At 43.3% G+C, this 23,526-nt stretch overlaps 1 protein-coding gene across 5 annotated transcripts in view; it reads right to left on the reverse strand.

Annotated features, from left to right (window-relative positions):
- LOC144506461 (extended synaptotagmin-2-like) overlaps positions 1–23,526 on the reverse strand; it is a 227,166-nt gene that overhangs the window by 26,770 nt on the left and 176,870 nt on the right. Inside the window, exons 11-18 of one of the 5 annotated variants that reach the window (XM_078232654.1) lie at positions 18,013–18,061; positions 17,569–17,658; positions 14,543–14,638; positions 14,383–14,447; positions 14,221–14,256; positions 13,570–13,729; positions 4,194–4,268; positions 1,706–1,792 (exon numbers count right to left, since the gene is read on the reverse strand). In XM_078232654.1, the coding sequence (XP_078088780.1) occupies positions 1,706–1,792; positions 4,194–4,268; positions 13,570–13,729; positions 14,221–14,256; positions 14,383–14,447; positions 14,543–14,638; positions 17,569–17,658; positions 18,013–18,061 (658 nt within the window). Of the gene's footprint in view, positions 1–1,705; positions 1,793–4,193; positions 4,269–11,781; positions 11,845–13,569; positions 13,730–14,220; positions 14,257–14,382; positions 14,448–14,542; positions 14,639–17,568; positions 17,659–18,012; positions 18,062–23,526 lie in introns of all 5 variants that reach the window. The other 4 variants (XM_078232619.1, XM_078232636.1, XM_078232628.1 and 1 more) reach the window with 4 other exon arrangements.

The following is a 23,526-nucleotide window of genomic DNA, read 5'->3' on the forward strand; positions in this document are numbered from 1 at the left end:
AGCACCAAGCAACAAATAGTCAAACAGAAACAACAAAACTATACCATGATTTTGCACTTTGGGCTGGTGGCCAGGCTTTGATGTTCCGATTCTACAACTGAATCCCACCAGAGATAGTGAACACAACCATTTCCAATTTCTGCAGCTACATAAGGGCTATGCAATTCCATATAAGCAGCAACAGAGCAAGATAGGGTAAATTGAATGCTGGGATGTTTCTAATGTGTTGGTGCAGACTCAATGGGCCGAAGGATCTCTTCTGCACTGTATGATTCTGTTTAAAACGAGTACTACACACACAGGGCAGCATGGTGGCACAGTGGTTAGCACTGCTGCCTCACAGCACCAGGGACCTGTGTTAAATTCCCTGCTGGGGTCACTGTCTGTGCAGAGTCTGCATGTTCTCTCCGTGTCAACATGGGTTTCCTCTGGGTGCTCTGGTTTCCTCCCACAGTTCGAAAGATGTGCTGGTTAAGTGCATTGGCCATGATAAATTCTCTTTCAGTGTACCCGAACAGGTGCTGCAGTGTGGTGACTAGGAGATTTTCACAGTAACTTAATTGCAGTGTTAATGTAAGCCTACTTGTGACAATAATAAAATAAACTTATTAATAATAAACTAAAGCAAATCTCCTAGCTACTGAGGTTACAAACTGTCACTGATGAAGGTCTGAAGCAGACAGAATACCTTGCAATTTGTCCAAGCAGGTATAACAGTCAAAACAATGTTAAACAACTCTATACCCGTACTAAGAGTTAAGCATCAGTAGAATAATAGAATGGCAGACGGAGGTCATTCGGCCCATCGGGTCTGCACTGACCACAATCCCACCCAGGCCCTATCCCCATAACCCTATGCATTTACCCTAGCTAGTACCCCTGACACTAAGGGACAATTTAGAATGGCAAATCCACCTGGGACTGTGGGAGGAAACCAGAGCACCCGGAGGAAACCCACACAGATACGGGGAGAACGTGCAAACTTCACACGGAGAGTGACCCAAGCCGGGAATCGAACTCGGGTCCCTGGCGCTGTGAAGCAGCAGTGCTAACCACTGTGCCACCATGTCGTCCCTCCTGAGAGTCCTCCAACAATGGAGTTGTTGGAATGTAATTCTACGCACTTCTCGGCAATAGTGGTTAGATAATGAATTTGCATTTCATGAAACTATGGGTAGAATTTAATGAGGGCAGCAGGTATTAGGAGGGAGTGACACTTGTCACCTAAACTCCATCGACGTGATCTCCTGGAGTCCTGAGAGAATCATTCCATCCTTTAAGTCGATTTAAGTTGTATCAATACCTTCAGGAACTGTCCACATCCAACAATTGTCACTTATCAGGGGAAGAAATTATTCCTTTTTGTTTAAAAGATTCTTAATCTGATACATCGCGTTAAAACAAATATCATTTCCTGTACTAAAAGCTGTTTACAAGCCAGCTCATTGTTACTGATCAGACACATTACTATTAACTTCTCCAATTCTGGTTTAAATGGTCATGTTCATACATTGTTTGGGTATGCACAGCTATTCTGAAAAGATTCAACATACAGTACATGTCGTCCACACAAATCTAGGAAGTTGCATCTTGGTTTCCTGCTGCAAACCTCAACAGCCACTCCTAATGTGCTGGTTCGGATAGTTGGTTAACAAAAAGTAACATAACATCTCTGCATCAAACAGATTAGTTTTAAGCCCACTACCTCAATGTCCAGGTCCACAGTCAGCGGATTATGGATGCGGAAAATAAATGCTTCTTCCCAAACAGGTTCTGTGGTCCGGTATCGGATCTGTAAATGAGGATGGCCAAGACAATGTGATAAATAAGCCAGCACCTCACTGATGCCACACCCAGAGTACATGAATTGCAAACAATTTTCGTGTAGTCTGCTATTAAAAATATCTAGCTTGTAACACACTGTCAGAATTGTGCCCAAGTCAATCATCATCAAATCACAGGATTCAGATATCAATGAACCACTCAGAATTTATTTTGTATGAGTGTTAAAGTTCAATAGGGTGTCTAAAATATTTTGAGGAATCCCTGATTCTATGTAACAGACAACTCAATAAAATTGGTTTGTGTCACGAATGTCAGGTGAACGTTGCTACAGACCACTTTGTAGTTGAATGGAGACAGGTATATCAATTATCTTCCGTACATCACACAGACAATAAATATATTTAGAAAGGGCATATCTCATTGCTGGCCAGACAGAGGGCAGCCTGGAGTCCTGCCCATTGTCTCTACTTAAGTGAGGTGAGCAGGCAAGATGGATACAAAACTGGCTTGGTCAAAGAAGACAGGGTAACGGTAAAGGATGCGTTTCTGAATGGAGGGCTGTGACAAGAGGCGTTCCTCAGGGATCAGTGCTGGGACCTTTGCTGTTTGTAATATATATAAAAAATGATTTGGAGGAAAATCTAACTGGTTTGATTAGCAAGTTTGCGGACGACACAAAGATTGGTGGATTTGGGGATAGCAATGAGGACTATCAGAGGATGCAGCAGGATATAGATCAGTTGGAGACTTGGGCGGAGAGATTGCAGATGGAGTTTAATCCAGATAAATGTGAGGTAATGCATTTTGGAAGGTCTAATACAGATAGGAAATATACACTAAATGGCAGAACCCTTAGGAGTATTGATAGGCAAAGGGATCTAGGTGCACAGATACACAGGTCACTGAAAGTGGCAATGCAAGTGGAGAAGGTAGTCAAGGCGACATACGGCATGCTTGCCTTCATCGGCCGGGGCATTGAGTTTAAAAATTGGCAAGTCATGTTGCAGCTTTATAGAATCTTAGTCAGGCCGCACTTGGAATATAGTGTTCAATTCTGGTCGCCACACTACCAGAAGGATGTGGAGGCTTTGGAGAGGGTACAGAAAAGATTTACCAGGATGTTGCCTGGTATGGAGGGCATTAGCTATGAGGAGAGGTTGGAGAAACTTGGTTTGTTCTCACTGGAACGACGGAGGTTGAGGGGCGAGCTGATAGAAGTCTACAAGATTACGAGAGGCATGGACAGAGTGAATAGTGAGAAGCGTTTTCCCAGGGTGGAAGAGTCAATTACTAGGGTACATAGGTTTAAGGTGCGAGGGGCAAGATTTTAACGAGATGTACGAGGCAGGTTTTTTACACAGAGAGTAGTGGATGCCTGGAACTCATTGCCAGGGGAGGTAGTGGAAGTGGATACGGTAGTGACTTTTAAGGGGCGTCTTGACAAATACATGAATAGGATGGGAATAGAGGGATATGATTCCCGGAACGGTAGGGGGTTTTAGTTCAGTCGGGCAGCATGGTCAGTGCAGCCTTGGAGGGCTGAAGGGCCTGTTCCTGTGCTGTAATTTTCTTTGTTCTTAATTTCCCATCAGACACTTCACTGGTCAGTGGTGGGCTTTCCCTGGGAGCTAGGACTCTGGGATTGGAAATTCCACTCCACCACCCCTGCCACCCCCACCACCCGCTGGTGCCAGTGTTTCATCCAGCAGAAGTCTTGGATTGCTGAGAGACCCAGGTGAGGTGTGTGAGGGCATGGGGCGGTGGGGAGGGCGCTGACTGTGGTGGGGTGGTAAGGGGGACAAAATTCTGCCCATCGTGAGCAGGGAGGATAGAGTCAACGGTAAAGGGAAGCAGCAAATGATTGTATAGGGCACCAGTAGGTGATTAAAAACTGGGGATGCTTAAGATGCCAGAACTGGAAGAGTGCGGAGAGGTTGCAACAATAGGGAGGGGAAAGATTGTGGAGGAATCTGAAAATAAAGGTGAGAACTTTAAAGTTGAGGCATTGCCAGACCTGGAGCCAATGAGGATCAGCGAGCATGTGGATAACAGACATGGAGCTGAATTTGTACAACACTCCAGATACGGGTTGCCTGGTGGGAGGGGGACATAAAACTGGGTGCCAGGGCAGCAGCATCATGTCCACTGTCAACCTGCCCAACTGGGAGGCATTTTACCCACAGTGGGGAGGTATTAGGTGGCCCTTTGCCTGTGGGTCAATTGAGGACCATACATGGCCACTTAATGTCCATTTAAGAGCCTCCTTTTGCCACTGTGATTTTTCACAGATCTGGAGAAAAAGGACCAAACCGTGAATGCTGTAGAATTTGACTTAATTTGTCAAAATAAATGTAGGCCTTGGTGATATCTAAAATTGGGACCCCATGATCGGACGAAGGGCTGCTTACCTTACTTTCAAATGTGTTATGTCCCACTGACAGCTGAACAATTGGGTTAGGCTCACTGTTCATTTTCTTCGCAAACTGTAAGAAGATGAGAAACCTCGAAGTCAGCCAAGAAATCATAAAATCTTGGGAGCGATTCTCCAGCCTCCCAACCACGTTTCTCGACGGTGGAAGGCTGCGTGCCGTTCGCTGCCGGCGGGACCAGAGAATCCCGCTGGCGTGAACGGCCGAAGAATCCCGGCTCTTATCTACTTAGCACTCGACGGATACAAAGTATTCCATTTAGGATCTGAAACTTACCTAAAATTTCCTTCCTGTTTCAAGGATCTGAAATGGATTAGGATGGTACAGTTGGAAGCATTTATGTAACAAACTACAGAAGTAATTGGCATATTACTAGGGAGGAATTAAACATTTTGGCCAATGCATCAAAATGAAACATTTCCAGCATAATTTTAACTTTGGTTTTTTTTCCCCCACCTGCTTCAAGACGCACAACACACATGAAAGGAGTTCTGAGCTAACCATTAGAAAGTAAATGAGAGCAGACTAGATATAACTCTGCCCGTGAGCAGAGCCACCACATAGCAGTTTGCCCCGGTTTAGGGTTGGCACTGAATGAGAGTAATCGAACTAGAACTCCTCCGTTCCTCAGCACTGCTTGTTGATGCCCCAATGTGCTGCAGTTAAAAGTACAGCATTAAGTTTGTTTGAAGAATCTGCAAATGGCCCTTAATTTACAGGGCTGTATCAATTTATTTCATGGGGCGGCACGGTGGCACAGCGGTTAACACTGCTGCCTCACAGCTCCAGGGACCAGGGTTCGATTCCCGGCTTGGGTCACTGTCTGTGTGGAGTTTGCACGTTAATCATAGAAATCATAGAAACCCTACAGCACAGAAAGAGGCCATTCGGCCCATTGAGTCTGCACCGACCACAATCCCACCCAGCCCTACCCCCATATCCCTACATATTTACCCACTAATCCCTCTAAGCTACACATCTCAGGACACTAGGGGCAATTTTAGCATGGCCAATCAACCTAACCCGCACATCTTTGGACTGTGGGAGACACGTTCTCCCCGTGTCTGCGTGGGTTTCCTCCGGGTGCTCCGGTTTCCTCCCACTTTCTGAAAGATGTGCGGGTTAGGTTGATTGACCATGGTAAATTGCTCCTTAATGTCAAGGGATGCGTAGGTTAGTGGGATTAGCGGGATAAATACGCAGGGACAGGGTCTGGGTGGGATTGTTGTCGGTGCAGACTCGGTGAGCCGAATGACCTCCTTCTGCATTGTAGGGATTCTATGATAATTGCAATTAACTGTCCAATATTATTCGGAAGGAAATGAAAGTGTGCAAATTCAGCCCTACATTAAATGGAATTGCATTTAATGTAATCCAACTTCAATTCTGTGGGCCCTGCCAATCTGAGGTAATTTGGGTTAAATAATCTAAAATTCAAGAGAAAATGTGTTGCGTTTAACATTAATGGTACATCATTAGCAAAATTAAGCTAAAATGTTGTACCATCATCATGCACGCAAACACATGGACTTAGCCAAGGAATCAAATGACTTCAGGTGAGGAGGGAAGGGTTTTATCATCAAATAAATGTCAGGAAACAGACACTGGCCAAGTCAAATTAAATTTTGTTTTTACACTTTCAGATAGTTATTGATTGTTATAATCACAAATGAGAAACATCCAGTCGGACCTTAGAAATGTTACGGTGTAGAAAGAGGCCATTCAGCCCATTATGTCTGCACCGGCCAAAAAAGAGATAAAATAAACTAGCCGTTCATCTTAATCCCATTTTCCAGCATCTGGTCCGTAGTCTTGCAGGTTACAGCATTTCAGGTGTAGATCCAGGTACCTTTTAAATGAGTCGAGTGTTTCATCTTCAACCGCTAACTTAAGCGGTGAATTCCCGATGTCCACGACTCTCTGGTTGAATAGGCTTTCCTCCTGCCCCCTCTAATCCTTCCACAAATCACCTGAAATCTATCCCTCCTGGTAATTGATCCCTCTGCTATGGGAAATAAGTCTTTCCTGTCCACCCTGTCTAGGCCCTTCATAATTTGGTACAAGTCAGTTAGATCACCTATTAGCCTCCTCTGTTCCAAGGAAAGCAACCCCAGCCTATCCAATCTCTCCTCATAGCTGCAATTTTCAAGCCCGGCAACATTTTTGGAAATCTCTGCACTCTCTCCAGAGCAATTATGTCCTTCCTTTAATGTGGTGACCAGAACTGTACACAACACTCCAGCTGTGGCCTAGTGTTTTATACAGCTCCATCATGACATCCTGGCTTTCACATTCAATACTCCACCAATAAAATACCTTGCTCAAATTTATTCTTTTTGTTTGTCTTTCAAAGAAAATTCACTTCTATTGTCTGCCAATATACAGTCAGAAGGAACAGAAATAATTAATTATTTTTAAGTTGCATGATACACTATAGTTAAGAAAGCCCACCAATGCCTCTACTTTTTCAGAAGACTAAGGAAATTTGGCATGTCAGCTACGACTCTCACCAACTTTTACAGTTGCACCATAGAAAGCATTCTTTCTGGTTGCATCACAGCTTGGTATGGCTCCTGCACTGCCCAAGATGACAAGGAACTACAAAAGGTCATGAATGTAGCCCAATCCATCACGCAAACCAGCCTCCCATCCACTGACTCTGTCTACACTTCCCGCTGCCTCAGCAAAGCAGCCAGCATAATTAAGGACCCCACGCACGCTGGACATTCTCTCTTCCTTCTCCTTCCTTCGGGAAAAAGATACAAAAGTCTGAGGTCACGTACCAACCGACTCAGGAACAGCTTCTTCCCTGCTGCTGTCAGACTTTTGAATGGACCTACCTCGCATTAAGTTGATCTTTCTCTACACCCTAGCTATGACTGTAACACTACATTCTGAACTCTCTCATTTCCTTCTCTATGAACGGTATGCTTTGTCTGTATAGCATGCAAGAAACAATACTTCTCACTGTATGTTAATACATGTGACAATGATAAATCAAATCAAATCAAAATCAAATGAAGAAGAATGTGAACTGGATGAAGCAGTATTTATTAGATTCTAGTGCCGGAATTTTACCGCCTCGCCTGCCCGAGGCTTGTAAGATCCCGCCCGAGGCCAACGGAGAATGCCGTTCTGTCAGCCTTGCCCACCCCGAGGCGGTAAATTCCTGCCAAGAATTCTATTAAGCTAAGGAAAGGAAAGCAATTTATTCAATGCTTATTTTTCTTCCTCCATCTTTTTTCAGGCAGTTTTTTTTCCCCCTCCTTGAAGACACTGGGATACAGTGCATCTCCCAGAGGTCTTGTACTTATGTGAGCCTTGATCATGAGGATCGGGCAACCTTAGCTTAACATCTCATCTGAAAGACGTAGACCAGTGCCCTAAAAGTGAGGCATTGCACTGTCCAATGGCTCTAGCTAATTCCACACTATAGCTACAATTATAACAAGTTTTACTTTCTAAAATATTCCTCTCTCAGGTTGAAAGAGAACACGGAATGCAACCAGAGAAAACAGTCACTTTTTTTTTATTCGTGTTTGTGTGGGGTGGGGTGGAAGCTGGTACTGCAGGTGGAGACAAGCTTCCTGGCTGCCATTTGGCATGATGTGGAGATGCCGGCGTTGGACTGGGGTAAACACAGTAAGAAGTTTAACAACACCAGGTTAAACGCTGCAGAGGCTTTTGCTACCAAATAAACCTGTTGGACTTTAACCTGGTGTTGTTAAACTTCTTACTGCTATTTGGCAACCAGAAAGTGAGAAATATCAAATGAAGACAAGGTCAATACACATCTGCGATGGCTCCTCCGTGCTGGCAGTCTAGCTCATGAATAAAGAATAAAAATTTGCTACTGTGCATTCATTTCACTCCAATGCTGGTCAACATCTCGAAATAAAGTGGCACAGGGAGAAAATTTAAGAGGGAAAGGGACTTTATTTCCATTTATAAAATATGTTCGATCCAGTCTGCTTACCTACTATGTAGGCAATATGCTACATATTCAAATCACAAACTGGCTTAGAGATAGTTTTAAACCTGCATGAATATACAAAATTGAACAGGCTAGCTTCATTATAAATTCTTGTGTCTTTCACCAAGATCCGACTATTAGTTACTGAAAAGTTAATGAGAGTCAATTCAGGACATGATGTGGAGATGCCGGCGTTGGACTGGGGTGGGCACAGTAAGAAGTCTCACAACACCAGCTTAAAGTCCAACAGGTTTATTTGGTAGCACGAACTTTCGGAGCACTGTCCTTTCATCAAGTGAGTGAAGGGGCAGTGCTCCGAAAGCTCGTGCTACCAAATAAACCTGTTGGACTTTAACCTGGTGTTGAGACTTCTTACTGTGCCAATTCAGGACATATAACAGGCCTGAAAAAGCCCTGTACTGTTTGTTTGTTTCCTCTGCAGCATTTATAACTTTAAACGGGTCATTTATTTATAACTTCAGGAATGATAGAAAATATATAAATAACAATCGCCACCATCTTAATAGATTTTCTTTAATGCACATTAATTCATTCACTAGATTAGTTAGCAAATTAACATTGATTAGAATGGAAGGCCACAAAAAGTCACTGATTTGTATTTGGTTTGTCCAAAAATAGATATTCGTCTAATTTTTTTTCATAATTCCCAGTGAAGTAGTGTATGGTCCTGGCAAGATGTCAGCTGGTCTCAGTACTGCACCTGGACAGAATGGATGCTGGTAAATGTCATCGTAATGCAAGGGACTGGGCATCAAAGTCGACCCAAAAGTTGACTCAAGTCACAAAACCCACAAGCTAAGATCAGCAACTTATATGGCCCAACATTGCAACTCCTCCCAACTCATCTTTCCCTCAAACTCATTCACGTTCTCCTACCTCAGAGTCATTCATCACATTTATATCTTGGAGCTAATCGATAAATGTCTTTACTGGGAAACGGAGATATATGGTGCCAGAATTTGTTAGCTTGAGATAGGAAATTTCCTGATTCGCTGCACCCGCCTTGGTAAAAGCCTCTAGTATTATTGTTCTGATGGGCTGTCTGATTCACATTTCTGTAGGGCTGTAGGGACAGTAGTTCTTTTATCAAAAGAAGGTTTGTGAAGGGGTGTGCTTTTTTAAAACGTAGCATTTCCACACTTGCCGTTATATGGTGTTGGAGCGAAATCAAAGTTAAAGGACACAAAATGGTTACCTGGCACAAAATGGACTCTGGGAAAGGACATTAAGAGGCATTGACTTTGGACATAGACATTACACAAAGAGTTAAATAAATTACTGCAGGAAACAGGTCAGACCTTGAGGCACCTTAAACTTGAGATAAAAGCAGACCCAAAACAATGGGTTTGATAACAAGATCAGCCACTGATGGGGGACATAAATGCATAAATGTATATAACAAGATCCAGCCATTGACAGGGGACATAACTACATAAATGTATCTACTCGATGTACAATGATGTGATAACTGTCGATGTCCGTACTTATCTACTCAACTTGTAACGATGTGCTAATGGCTAATGTCCATACTGTCTATTATCTAACAATGTATAAAAGATGCTCAACTACCATTGTGTAGTTGAGAAGGTGACTGCCTGTACGGCGGAGTGCCAGCGCTTCTCCCAAAGCTCTGTCCGAATAAAACTGTTTGTTGAACCTCCAAGTCTGACTCCGAAGTGGTGACTTTCCCACAACATATGGCTTATTGGTTATGTGCAGGTTTGGTGGATTGGCCATGCTAAAGTGTCCAAATATTTTTGTAGGTTAGGTGGATTGGCCGTAGTAAATGCATGGGGCTATGGGGATAGGGTGGAGGGGAGGACCTGGGTGGGATGCTCTTTTGGAGAGTCGATGCAGACTTGATGAGCCAAATGGCCTCCTTCTGCACAGTAGAGATTCTATGATATATGTATGTACTTGATGTACACTGGGTGATGGAAGGGTATGAGTTAACATGAGTTAAAGGGCCAAGGAGTGGGTGGTAGGCATGAGTTGACACTGAGCTGAATGAAGGGGATATGGGGGGGGCATGATCCTTGAACACACTTTTCTAAAGGTTTTGAATCCAGACAATGGTTCACGACTCCTCTGAGAGGCCATGAACCACAAGTCATGGAGAAGCTGGCTGGACACCACAAAAATTGCAGGACGCTGAACCCCACAATGGAGCCAGCCAGGTCAGGAGGGCAGGGTGCGGGTCACTATCTTATCCCACACCAATCAAAATTGCCAGTGCCAGTAATTCTGCAGTTGGGTGCTGTCTGCCACTTCTACATGGCTTCAGAGTCATTCCAAATTCACAAAGAATTGAACCAAGGTTTTGAGCAAGAGATGCAGGAGGGTTTTAAGGAGGATATTTTTTATGCAGCGAGTAGTAATGACCTAGAAATCACTGCCCACGAGGGTGCTGGAAGCCGAGAAAATGGATGACTCAACAGGAAACTGAATGGGCACTTTAAGAAAATAAACTTGCAGGGCTACGGGGAATTACAGTTACAGTGGAGGAATGGGACTGACTGGATCACTCCACGGAGAACCAAGCATAGACTTGATGGGCTGAATGGTCTCCTTCTGAACTGTAAACAATTTTACAATTCGATAACTAATGCAGTAGTTTTCATACTGGGATCCTTTTCAGAGGGTCTGTGATACAGGGGCAGCCCTACAGGTGGATGATGAGGGCGACCCTGCCATAATTAACAGAAAGTGAATGAAAACCGGTTGGACGCATGCCCTTCTTCCCTCATCTCCTGCTCTCCCCAAGCATAACTGTCCTTATGCTCTTGCTGCACTGTTGGGGCTCCTGCCAAGAATAGATAAATTCTGCAAACCCATCTCACTGATATCTGTTTTCTTAAAAGCAGTATTTAAACACTCTTCGCATGCACAACTTTAGTATTACGAGTATTAAATGGTGCTATAATTTAGGTTGGGGATCTATAATTAATAATCCATACCAAAGTGGTCTGTCAACTAAAAACATTTGAGAACCACTGAACTAATGAGAACTTACCCGCGCTGATGTTGCATGGTATGACAACAACTTGCATTGGAAGGGCGGCATAGTGGCACAATGGTTAGCACTGCTGCTTCACAGTGCCAGGGACCCGGGTTCAATTCCCGGTTTGGGTCGCTGTCTGTGCGGAATCTGCCCATTCTCCCCCTGTCTACGTGGGTTTCCTCTGGGTGCTCCGGTTTCCCCCTACAGTCCGAAAGACGTGCTGGTTAGGTGCATTGGCCGTGCTAAATTGTCCCCCAGTGTACCCGAACAGGCGCTGAAGTGTGGCAACTAGGGGATTTTCACAGTAACTTCATCGCAGTGTTAATTTAAGCCTACCTGTGACACTAATAAATAAACATAACTAAATTTGTATAGTGTTTTGTGTGTAATAAGATATCCCAAGGCACTTAAATTAAGGTGACAAGTAAACTGAGTGACATCAGCCAATATTTGGCAGCAATTCTCTTGTATCACTTTCACCGTATCAATGGACAAACCAAACTAAACACAAAACCCTCCTTGTTATCCCTGTGTGACTCTGTGTGGCCTTCTGTAGATGATTATCAGATTACCTTCAGTGATTTGGAAATACTAGACTTCCTCAAGCCATCAAGGTTAAATTCAAACGGATTGCGCTTTGTGGCAGGAAAGAATGAACATAGAGGATTAATGTTGCACATGCAATGCAGCATTCTGTTATAGTAAAGAGATGAGCATAACATTCCACCCAGAAATCGTTGAACTGAAATGAAACGCAAGAATTGTTTTTTTAAAAGTGTAGCATTAAAAGATCCCCAGAAATCATTTTGCTTAGTTAGTATCAAGAAAGGTCAAAGTTACCCAAAATGTACCTGCCAAATTAAGTTGTAAAAGATCTAAACATTTTCCTAAAAATTCATAGGTTTATTAAATTTTTAGAAATTCATCAGAGTCAAGCAATCACTGCTTTTTGAAAACTGAGAGGGCCACTAAATTTAAGATGGAAAAAGAAAACAGTTCTGAAACACCGGCATGTCACTAGTGGTAAACCTTTTGCAGACAGGTGATGATTACAAGTTACACAATTTCTAAAAAAAGAAATGTAAAACCAAAGTAACAGGTGGGATTAGTAGCGATGAAGGAGCTGGATCTATTTTCACTTGGAGCCTTAAAAGAAAATGGAAAACAATTAGATATTGCGATGAATGGGGTTGCTATTAATGAACGAATAATTTTGAACCAATTGCCTTTTCTCATCTATATAAACGTGTTGCAATTTAGTGAAAACTGCCAGAAAGAGCCTGTGCATGTGGACGGGATTAGCTTGGCTTGACTGAGACAGACACCCGAAGTTAAGCAGCCTATCTTGCACTGGGGAAAAAGTCACTCTGGCAAAGCACTGGAGACCAGTCAGCAAACATCGATTAGGGTCACGGATTTTACCAAGGAAATCCACTGCCTTCAGAAAACAACGGCAGGGTAAAAAAATAAAACATCCGCATGTACCAACATGATCCTGGATTTAGATTTGAATATTACTTATTCACTGAATTTAATGTTTTGGACTGACAACTTTTGATTTCAATCTCTCGTAAAAGGCTGAGCAATGAGTGTTTCTCAAAAAAAAAATCCGATTTCACTTTTGTTTAGCGTTGCAGTCGGGTAATTTTCCTCTTTCATTCAAAAACGATTAAATTTTTTCTGCTTTATGTTTTGTACAAACAAGATGAATCTATCTTCGTCTTGGAAACTGTATTTAACTTTTGCAACAAAGTAGGGGCTTCTACCCCGGACTTAAAAAGGGAAGCCACTCGGTGGCACAGTGTTTAGCACTGCTGCTTCACAGTGCCAGGGACCCGGGTTCGATTCCCGGCTTGGGTCACTGTCTATGTGGAGTTTGCATGTTCTCCCCGTGTCTGCGTGGGTTTTCTCCAGGTGTTCCGGTTTCCTCCCATATTCTGAAAGACGTGCTGGTTAGGTGCATTGGCTATGCTAAATTTTCCCTCAGTGTACCCGAACAGGCGCCGGAGTGTGGCGTCTACGGGAATTTCACTGTAACTTCATTGCAGTGTTAATGTAAGCCTTACTTGTGACTAATAAATAAACTTTTTTAAAAAACTTTAAAAACCACCCTCCCATTCCCCTTAGTAACTAACACGCCACTGCAAGATCATTTTCCCAGAAGAGCAAGTGACAATGTGCTCAAAAAACGGGATTGTTTTGGAATTGCACATCAGTTTCCTATATCAGAGCATGCATTAAACAATAAACATGCTCTGCAAAATGGCTCCAAACATAATATACAAGCTTCCTGTATGAGTGTCAATCCACACTGTAGCACTACACACAAAAAAAAAGCAAAAACAGAATAGAGCACTCACAAAAAAGTCTCTAAAGATTGAGCTAGTATTTTCACAAAAGACTAGTCCTGCTGCTCTCCTTTCTCGCAAGTATCCAGAGCCAAAGTTTCCTTCGAAGACATTCTTAAGGAAGGTGGAAGTGAAAGAGAAAGCAAAGAGTGATAGGGTTGACAGGTGCGTGCTGGAGGGAAAGGCAGAATGGAATGTGGGTACAGGCAGTTTATAGTCAATATAACAGCCAGAGGTTGAGATAAATAGCAGCCAACACATTTAACGCTATTGCATATATTTTATATTATACAATGCACGATTTGGATTTGAATAATCCCGTCAAATAGTGTCTGCATGCACAAGAAAAGGAAACATGGCTTTTCAATTACTGCGTAAAATTTTGCATCAAATTGAACCAACGTGGAAAAATCATACATTTTCACATCGAGATACTTCACCTGATAAAGGTTCCCTGTGCAAATTATGAAATATAATTGCAGATTTTGTGAAGTGCCTTTTCCTGCACTCATTGTAAGGGGAAGGGACTTACAACATGGATTGCGTGGCAAAGAGTCATTTTGACAATTGTCTTTTTAGCATTCAAAGACGACAAGTCAGCAGAACATGTTCAGGAACAAACAAAACACTTGACATTTAATACATACACTCAGAAATACTAACTTGTTAAAAAAAATGAACAATGGTCCACTCAGAAACCTGAAAGCAGAGCCCAATTTATAACAAAGATTAAAAATAGCAAGGAAGATATCTCATGACATTCTAAAAATGCGCATGCTGTCAGCATTTGTGACACAGAACATGTTCAACAAGTATATTACTGACCATGTGCTAAGAATGGAGAGGTAGAAGATCTTAAAAAGAGAGTTAGATATCTCAGTGAAAAACAGCTGAAAAGAAATAACAGTGCATCATGATATATGAGTAATAGTTGCAGCACTGCAAGAAAATGGTGATTCTGAGAACTAAATACATTTCCACTTACTGGGAGGTTCCTGGCAGAGTCCAGATAAATGATGAGTAAAGCAGAGGAAAGCCCATCATTGGCTGTTCCCTTAATTGCTTTAGTGCTGGCCATAGCCTAGAAAACAAATAACGAGTGGAATGTTATATTATGCTGGCACACTGCATTCATATTGCCATAAACACATTGGCCAGAATCTTATCACCCGTCCCGCCGCTGTGAATGGAGATTTGGCTGGTTGCCAAATTTTCTGACCTCGCTGCAGCGGGAGTGTGGCATAAACGGCAGGTAAGATCGCGCCCATCAAATTTCAGACTTTTTCCCCAGATTTCCTAACACAATTAAGTTACGGCCACTACAAGGCTTTTATTGACATTCTCTCTCTAAGTAGCACTGATTAGAGCGAATGCAACATTAGCAAATCCTCCCTCCTTACACGAAGGAAGAGTAGGTGGAAGAAATTATTGGTCCAGATTTTTTGTGGTCAGTGGTGAAGGGACAGCACCCACCACTGACCTCGAAGACTGCTGCCCGCAAAGATTGAACCAGCTCCATGGCATGGATTTCACCTTTCCTGGCGCCAGCTAAAATGGTTCTCCGGTTATCACAGAATTATAGGATGGCATTCAGCCTGTTGTGTCTGCTGGGTCTCCGAATGAGCAATTCACCTTGTGCCACCCCCCTATAGTGCCCCGTAACCCTGCATATTCTTCCTTTTCAGACAATAGCCTAAGTCCCTTTTGAACGCCTCAATTGAACCTGCCTCCACCACACTCTCAGACATCACATTCCAGGTCTTAGGATGATGGGGTAATGATAATGTCACTGGTCTAGTAATCCATGGATGCAGGTTAATTCCCTGTGGACATGGTTTCAAATCCCACCATGGCCGCTTTTAAATTCAGCGAATAAAACTGTAATAGAAAGCTAGTCTCCATAATGGTGACCATAGGATATCATCCAATGTCATAAAAATACATTTGGTTCACTCATGTCCTCGGTCCCTTTTTATTGCATGTGTTATAACTTTGCTTACAAGTCTGTTGTGCAGCACTGTATCAAATGCCAAGCGTCTTGAAACAACAATGTCATCAAGCAAATGGATCAGCAAGTCACACTGAAGATAATTTTACAGAAGCAAAATAAAGTGAGACTGATGGGTTTAAGGTAAAAAAGTATATATGTTCCTAAAGTCTGTGGAAATTTTATCATGGAATTAAGAAATTTGACAATATACAAATATAAAATTCGTTTTCAGGACCAGAGAAGTTGTTCAGCTGGAATTATGACTTAGCACACCATTAAAACCCAATTACACCTCATTCACAACATAACTTTTTCAAATATCGTTACATCAAAAATATTAAAGGTAAAAGGAGGAAGTTCACATCAATTCAGTGACTTCTAATTGATTCCCATATTCAACAATGAATCTTGAGAGAGCGGGGTATCACTTATCAGCAACTGCTGAATTTCTAAGCTTAACCGCACACATTCTGACACCAGGGGCGCGATCTTACCGGCCGTTCATGTCACGCTCCTGCTGCAGCAAAATCTCCGATCACTGCAGCAGCGGGATGGGGAAATCCCTCCTCACAGAACATACTAGGTGGAATTTTACAGCCTCCCTCATCCTGAAACAGTAAAATCCCTCCCGAGGTCAATGGACCTCCCCATTGTCCACCCCTCGCCCGGCCCGCCCAGATTCCTGTGGTGGGCGGAGCGGTAAATTTCCAGCCTCTGTTGCAACAATAATCATCAGAATTACTGATTTAACACAAGTCTAACCCTTTACACACTATTCTTACTGTAAAATCTTACTGTAAAATTAGTAATTCACTCATTGAGCTGCGTTTTACCCAAGGGGATGGGGTAAGTTGGAGGCAAGCCTGTCTATACTTGGCCAGCTCACCCTGCAGCCATTTAATGGCTGTTGATCCTGTAATTGGCTCAGGATGAGAACTTTGACCCCGATTAGAGAAGCGGTCCTGCCCCTGAGAGTTGTCAGCCAAACAATTGACTCTCTTGCCCCAGCAACGCTACTGAGAATGGGGCCATGCTGAGCCAGACTGGCAGGCCACAGTGGCAGGGGCTGGGAGGCCGGCAACATCAAGGTAAGAGGGTTAAAGGAGAGAAGTGAATACCTTAGGGTGGGTACTGGAAGGGCAGGGGCTACAATAAACACAGGGTGCCTGCTCAGAAGATCAACAACCGCCACCCGAGCACAGGGTGAACATTTTGTTTTTAATTCTGACATAGGATGTGGGCGTCACTGGCTGGGTCAGCATTAATTGCCCAACTCTAACTGTCCTTGAGGGGGCGTTTAAGAGCCAACTACATTGCTGTGGCTCTGGAGTCACATGTAGGCCAGACCAGGTAAGGACGGCAGATTTCCTTCTCTAAAGGACATTAGTGAACCAGATGGGTTTTCCTGACAATCGACAATGGTTTCATGGTCATCAGTAGATTCTTAATTCCAGATTTATACTGAATTTCCTGGGTCTCTGGATTACTAGTCCAGTGGCAATATCGGTACGCCACTGCCTCCCCCCCCCCCGCCCCCCCTATTTAGCTTAGGCCTCCCCTGCTGTTGGAAAAATCACAGTGGTGGAGTGGCAGGAGGAGGTCCTTCATTGGCCGTTTAAAAGGTCTTCAAATGGCCCATGATGCCTAATTTTAAAGCCTCCACTTCTAGCCTGTGGGAGGATTGTAAAATTTAGCACATTGAGTTCACTCTGACTTCAGTTCAAATAGGATCTATTAAAGTGATTATTCATGGTTTTTAAAAGTTACCTCGAGTTACTTAAAAAATGTAAGGTGCAGTATAATAGTGTTAAACCCGGAGAAGTCCAGTGTACAGATTGAAAAAAAAAGTCTTCGGCAAACATCTTACCTAAAATCTGATTAAAGGGGCACAATTAAAAGTCTTTGGAACTCATCATAAACCAGTGCAATCAGTTTGTACTCAAACACAAAATATCGCTATATGCTTCGTATCTAATCACGACCCGAACTGAAAATAAAATGTAACTTGATATACAATGTACCTCGGGCAGTTTGTCAGCCGCTGACATCAGAGAGAGCCACTCCAATTTCAAGTGTACTTTTCCGGTGCTCACGTCATCCAAATTGAACCACTGTGAACGAATAAAACAATTGAACACCAAAAACAGTGGCACCAACAACAGCTACTACAGTCCTACCAAAATGCTAAAGTTCCTTGTAACTTTCTCTGCACCCTAAGCTATGACTGCAACACTACATTCTGCACTCTCTCCTTTCCTTCTCTATGTATGGTATGCTTTGTCTGTACAGTGCACAAGAAACAGTACTTTTTACTGTGTCCTAATCCATGTGACAATAATAAATCAAGTCAAATCAAAACAATCATGTCACTTTAGAACCCATATTGCTTTCAGTGATGTTACAAAACAACCACGTGTTTCTACTTAAAATAGAGCCAATGTAAATGATCCAAAATACCCAAATACCTGGTCAACATACTGCTCCTTCTGAACTTCAACAAGGTCAATCATCAGGCTGCAATGAGATAATACAGATGTTTTAGTAAGCCAGTACCCTGAAATCAGATTAACTTTTTTTCAAAAAGTTTAATATTTCTGTTGTAGAAACATAGATAATAGGAGCAGGAGTAGGCCATAAATGTGAGATTATTCACATTGGTAGCATTAATAGATAGATTATTACTTGAATGGGTGTAAATTAAGAGAGGTGGATACTCAGCAAGACCTTGGTGTCCACATACATCAATCGTTGAAAGTAAGCGCGCAGGTACAGCAGGCAGTAAAGAAGGCAAATGGTATGTTGACCTTCATAGCGAGAGAATTTGAATACAGAAATAGGGATGTTTTGCTGCAATTGTATAGGGCATTGGTGAGGCCACACCTGGAGTATTGTGTGCAGTTTTGGTGTCCTTATCCGAGAACACCATGTCCTTGCTATAGAGGGAGTGCAGCGAAGGGTTACCAGGCTGACTCCTGGGATGGCAGGTCTATCATCTGAGGAGAGACTAGTTAGGATTATATTCATTGTAGTTTAGAAGAATGAGAGGGGATCTCATAGAAACTTATAAAATTCTAACAGGGTTAGATAGGGTAGATTCAGAAAGAATGTTCCCAATGGTAGGGGAGTCCAGAACTAAGGGGTCATAGTTTGAGGATACCTTTTAGAACTGAGGTAAGGAGAAATTTCTTCACCCAGAGGTGGTGAATGTGTGAAATTCACTACCACAGAAAGTAGTTGAGGCCAAAACATTGTCTGATTTAAAGAAGATATTAGACATAGCTCTTAGGGCTAAAGGGATATGGGAAGAAGGGAGGAATCAGGATATTGAATTCAATGATTAGCCTTGATCACAGGGCCAAATGGCCCACTCCTGCTTCTAGTTTCTATTTAGCCCTTCGAGCTTACTCCACCATTCAACATGATCATGGCTGATCCTCTAACTCAATGCCATATTCCCGCGCTCTCCCCATACCCCCGGCATCTTTAGAGTTTGGAAAACTATCTATTTCCTTCTTAAATATATTCAGCAATTTGGCCTCCACAGCCTGCGGTGGAAAAGAATTCCATTGGTTCACCACCCGATCAGTGAAGAAACGTCTCTAAATGGCCTATCCTAAGATTGTGATCCCTTGTTCTGGGCTGTCCAGCCAGAGGAAACAACATCCCTGCATCCAGTCTGTCTATCCCCAGCAGAATTTCATATTTTTCAATTAGGTCCCCTCTCATTCTTCTAAATTCAAGTGAACACAGGTCCAGTTGACCCAATCTCTCCTCATTCATAGAATCCCTACAGTACAGAAGGAAGCCATTCAGCCCATCGAGTCTGCACCAACTCTCCAAAAGAACATCTTACCCACTTCCCCATCTTGTCCCCGTAGGGGATGTGAGGAAAACATTTTTCACCCAGAGGGTGGTGGGAATCTGGAACTCACTGCCTGAGAGGGTGGTAGCGGCGGGAACCCTCACAACATTTAAGAAGTACTTAGATGAACACTTGAAATGCCACCGCATACAAGGCTATGGACCAGATGCTGGAAAATGGGATTAGAATCAGAACAGAGATGAGGAGAAATTTCTTCAGCCAGAGAGTGGTGGGTCTGTGGAATTCATTGCCACAGAGGGCTGTGGAGGCCGAGACGTTGAGCGTCTTCAAGACAGAAATTGATAAATTCTTGATTTCTCGAGGAATTAAGGGCTATGGGGAGAGAGCGGGTAAATGGAGTTGAAATCAACCATGATTGAATGGTGGAGTGGACTCGATGGGCCGAATGGCCTTACTTCCGCTCCTATGTCTTATGGTCTTATGGTCTTATGGTGCTGTGATATAACTTTTCAAAATTAGGAACTTTGTATCTTTAGCTGCTAAAACTACAGTTCTTGCATAACATTAAAAAATGCCGACAGTGTATAAGGTTGCAGGCTCTGGCCACCGAGGGTCACTGTGGAGCAACCCAGGTTGGACAGCTTCCGTTGTCTAAGGCAGTGGTTCCCAAAGGGTGCGGCGCGCGTGGTGCGAGAGGATGGCAAGTGTGGCGGGAAGATTCAAGGACAATCAAAGAAACATTTAAACATGGTTTAAACAAGCATTGTTTTATGCTTTCTGGATGTCCCATGATCATATTATAAAGTAGTTGTGTTCTATCTTATGAATCAAGCACCGCTAGTAGTTGTTTTATTTTTGTTTTTGAATGTATTTCTTATCAATAAAAAATTCGGTGTCGCGCGAGCAAATTTTTATTCCGAAAGTGCGGCCCAGTGAAAAAAGTTTGGGAACCACTGGTTTATGGTATGTTAGAATCAGAGCATCAGAAAAATCTTCAGGAGGATCCATTCAGCCCATTGAATCTACGGTAGCTCTTTTGAAGAGCAATCCAATTAGTCTCATTTTCTCACTGAGGGCGGCACGGTAGCACAGTGGTTAGCACTGCTGCCTCTCAGTGCCAGGGACCCGGGTTCGATTCCCGGCTTGGGTCACTGTCTGTGTGGAGTTTGCACGTTCTCCCCGTGTCTGCATGGGTTTCCTCCCACAGTCCAAAAAACGTGCTGGTTAGGTGCATTGGCCATGCTAAATTCTTCCTCAGTGTACCCGAACAGGCGCCAGAGTGTGGCGATTAGGGGAATTTCACAGTAACTTCATTGTAGTGTTAATGTAAGCCTACTTGTGACTAATAAATAAACTTTACTTTAAATGTGGGACCCAGAATTGTACACACGGTTAGAGCAAACTTTGTGTTTTAAATAGGCATTATTTCCTGGCTTTGTGCTCTATGGTTCTAATTATGCCTAGAATCCCTCATGTTTTCTTGATTGCTTTATTAATCTGTCTTGTCGTCTCCTAAGATTGGTGCACATGCACCCCTTATTTTTCTGTTCTTGCAACCCCTTTAAATTTGTACCATTTAGCCTGCTAGCATCTGTAAATAGGGATTTCTAAAAGTGCCAATATTTCCTGAGCTGTTTTTCTTTTATTTCTTTTCACTTCATTGCATTTTCTTAGAAATGCCCCACCTCCAGCCTTCCTAGTCAGTCATTAAAATTGTTAGCCTTTAGCCCCTGTCCACCCATTCCTCCTAATGATCAGCCTTGCAGATTCCCCACAAAGATGACTGAGCAGCAATGAGAGGCACTTCATTCATTTCCCCAACAACCAGCATTTTAGCCTCATCTGCAAAATAGAACATAGAACATTACAGCGCAGAACAGGCCCTTCGGCCCACGATGTTGCACCGACCAGTTAAAAAAAAAACAAACTGTGACCCTCCAACCTAAACCAATTTCTTTTCGTCCATGAACCTATCTACGGATCTCTTAAACGCCCCCAAACTAGGCGCATTTACTACTGATGCTGGCAGGGCATTCCAATCCCTCACCACCCTCTGGGTAAAGAACCTACCCCTGACATCGGTTCTATAACTACCCCCCCTCAATTTAAAGCCATGCCCCCTCGTGCTGGATTTCTCCATCAGAGGAAAAAGGCTATCACTATCCACCCTATCTAAACCTCTAATCATCTTATATGTTTCAATAAGATCCCCTCTTAGCCGCCGCCTTTCCAGCGAAAACAATCCTAAATCCCTCAGCCTCTCCTCATAGGATCTCCCCTCCATACCAGGCAACATCCTGGTAAACCTCCTCTGCACCCTCTCCAAAGCCTCCACATCCTTCCTGTAATGTGGGGACCAGAACTGCACACAGTACTCCAAGTGCGGCCGCACCAGAGTTGTGTACAGTTGCAACATAACGCTACGACTCCTAAATTCAATCCCCCTACCAATAAACGCCAAGACACCATATGCCTTCTTAACAACCTTATCTACTTGATTCCCAACTTTCAGGGATCTATGCACACATACACCTAGATCCCTCTGCTCCTCCACACTATTCAAAGTCCTCCCGTTAGCCCTATACTCAACACATCTGTTATTCCTACCAAAGTGAATTACCTCACACTTCTCCGCATTAAACTCCATCCGCCACCTCTCGGCCCAACTTTGCAACCTGTCTAAGTCTTCCTGCAAACTACGACACCCTTCCTCACTGTCTACCACACCACCGACTTTGGTGTCATCAGCAAATTTGCTAATCCACCCAACTATACCCTCATCCAGATCATTAATAAATATTACAAACAGCAGTGGCCCCAAAACAGATCCCTGAGGTACACCACTTGTAACCGCACTCCATGATGAATATTTACTATCAACCACCACCCTCTGTTTCCTATCCGCTAGCCAATTCCTGATCCAATTTCCTAGATCACCCCCAATCCCATACATCTGCATTTTCTGCAGAAGCCTACCATGGTGAACCTTATCAAACGCCTTACTAAAATCCATATATACCACGTCCACTGCCTTGCCCCCATCCACCTCCTTGGTCACTTTCTCAAAAAACTCAATAAGGTTAGTAAGGCACGACCTACCTGCCACAAAACCATGCTGACTATCACCTATCAATTCATTACTCTCCAAATAACTATAAATCCTATCCCTTATAATTTTTTCCAACATCTTGCCGACAACAGAAGTGAGACTCACCGGTCTATAATTCCCGGGGAAGTCTCTGTTCCCCTTCTTAAACAATGGGACAACATTCGCTAACCTCCAATCTTCTGGTACTATACCAGAGGCCAACGACGACCTGAAGATCAGAGCCAGAGGCTCTGCAATCACTTCTCTTGCCTCCCAGAGAATCCTTGGATAAATCCCATCCGGACCAGGGGATTTATCTATTTTCAGACCCTCCAGAATATCCTGCACATCCTCCTTATCAACTGTAATACTGTCTATTCTACTCCCTTGCAACCCAGTGTCCTCCTCAGCTATATTCATGTCCCCTTGCGTGAACACCGAAGAGAAATATTGGTTCAATGCTTCACCAATCTCCTCCGGTTCCACACATAACTTCCCTCTGCCATCTATAACTGGCCCTAAACTTGCCCTAACCAACCTTCTGTTCTTGACATACCTATAGAACGCCTTAGGATTCTCTTTAACCCTATCCGCCAAAGTCTTCTCATGTCCCCTTTTAGCCCTTCTAAGCTCGCTCTTCAACTCCCTCTTAGCCAATCTAAAGCTTTCTAGTGCACTACCCGAGTGCTCACGTCTCATCCGAACATAAGCCTCCTTTTTCTTTTTAACCAACAAAGAAACTTTTTTGGTGCACCACGGTTCCCTAGCCCTACCAATTCCTCCTTGCCTGACAGGGACATACCTATCACAGACTCGCAGTAGCTGCTCCTTGAAAAAACTCCACATGTCGGACGTTCCCAGTCCCTGTAATCTCCTAGTCCAACCTATGTTTCCTAATTCTCTCCTAATAGCCTCATAATTACCCTTCCCCCAGCTAAAACCACTGGCCCGAGGTTCATGCCTATCCCTTTCCATCACTAAGGTGAACGTAACCGAATTGTGGTCACTATCACCAAAATGCACACCAACTTCCAAGTCTAGCACCTGGTCTGGCTCATTTCCCAGCAC

The sequence above is a fragment of the Mustelus asterias genome, chromosome 2 (genome assembly GCF_964213995.1).
Source record: "Mustelus asterias chromosome 2, sMusAst1.hap1.1, whole genome shotgun sequence".
Taxonomy (NCBI): domain Eukaryota; kingdom Metazoa; phylum Chordata; class Chondrichthyes; order Carcharhiniformes; family Triakidae; genus Mustelus; species Mustelus asterias.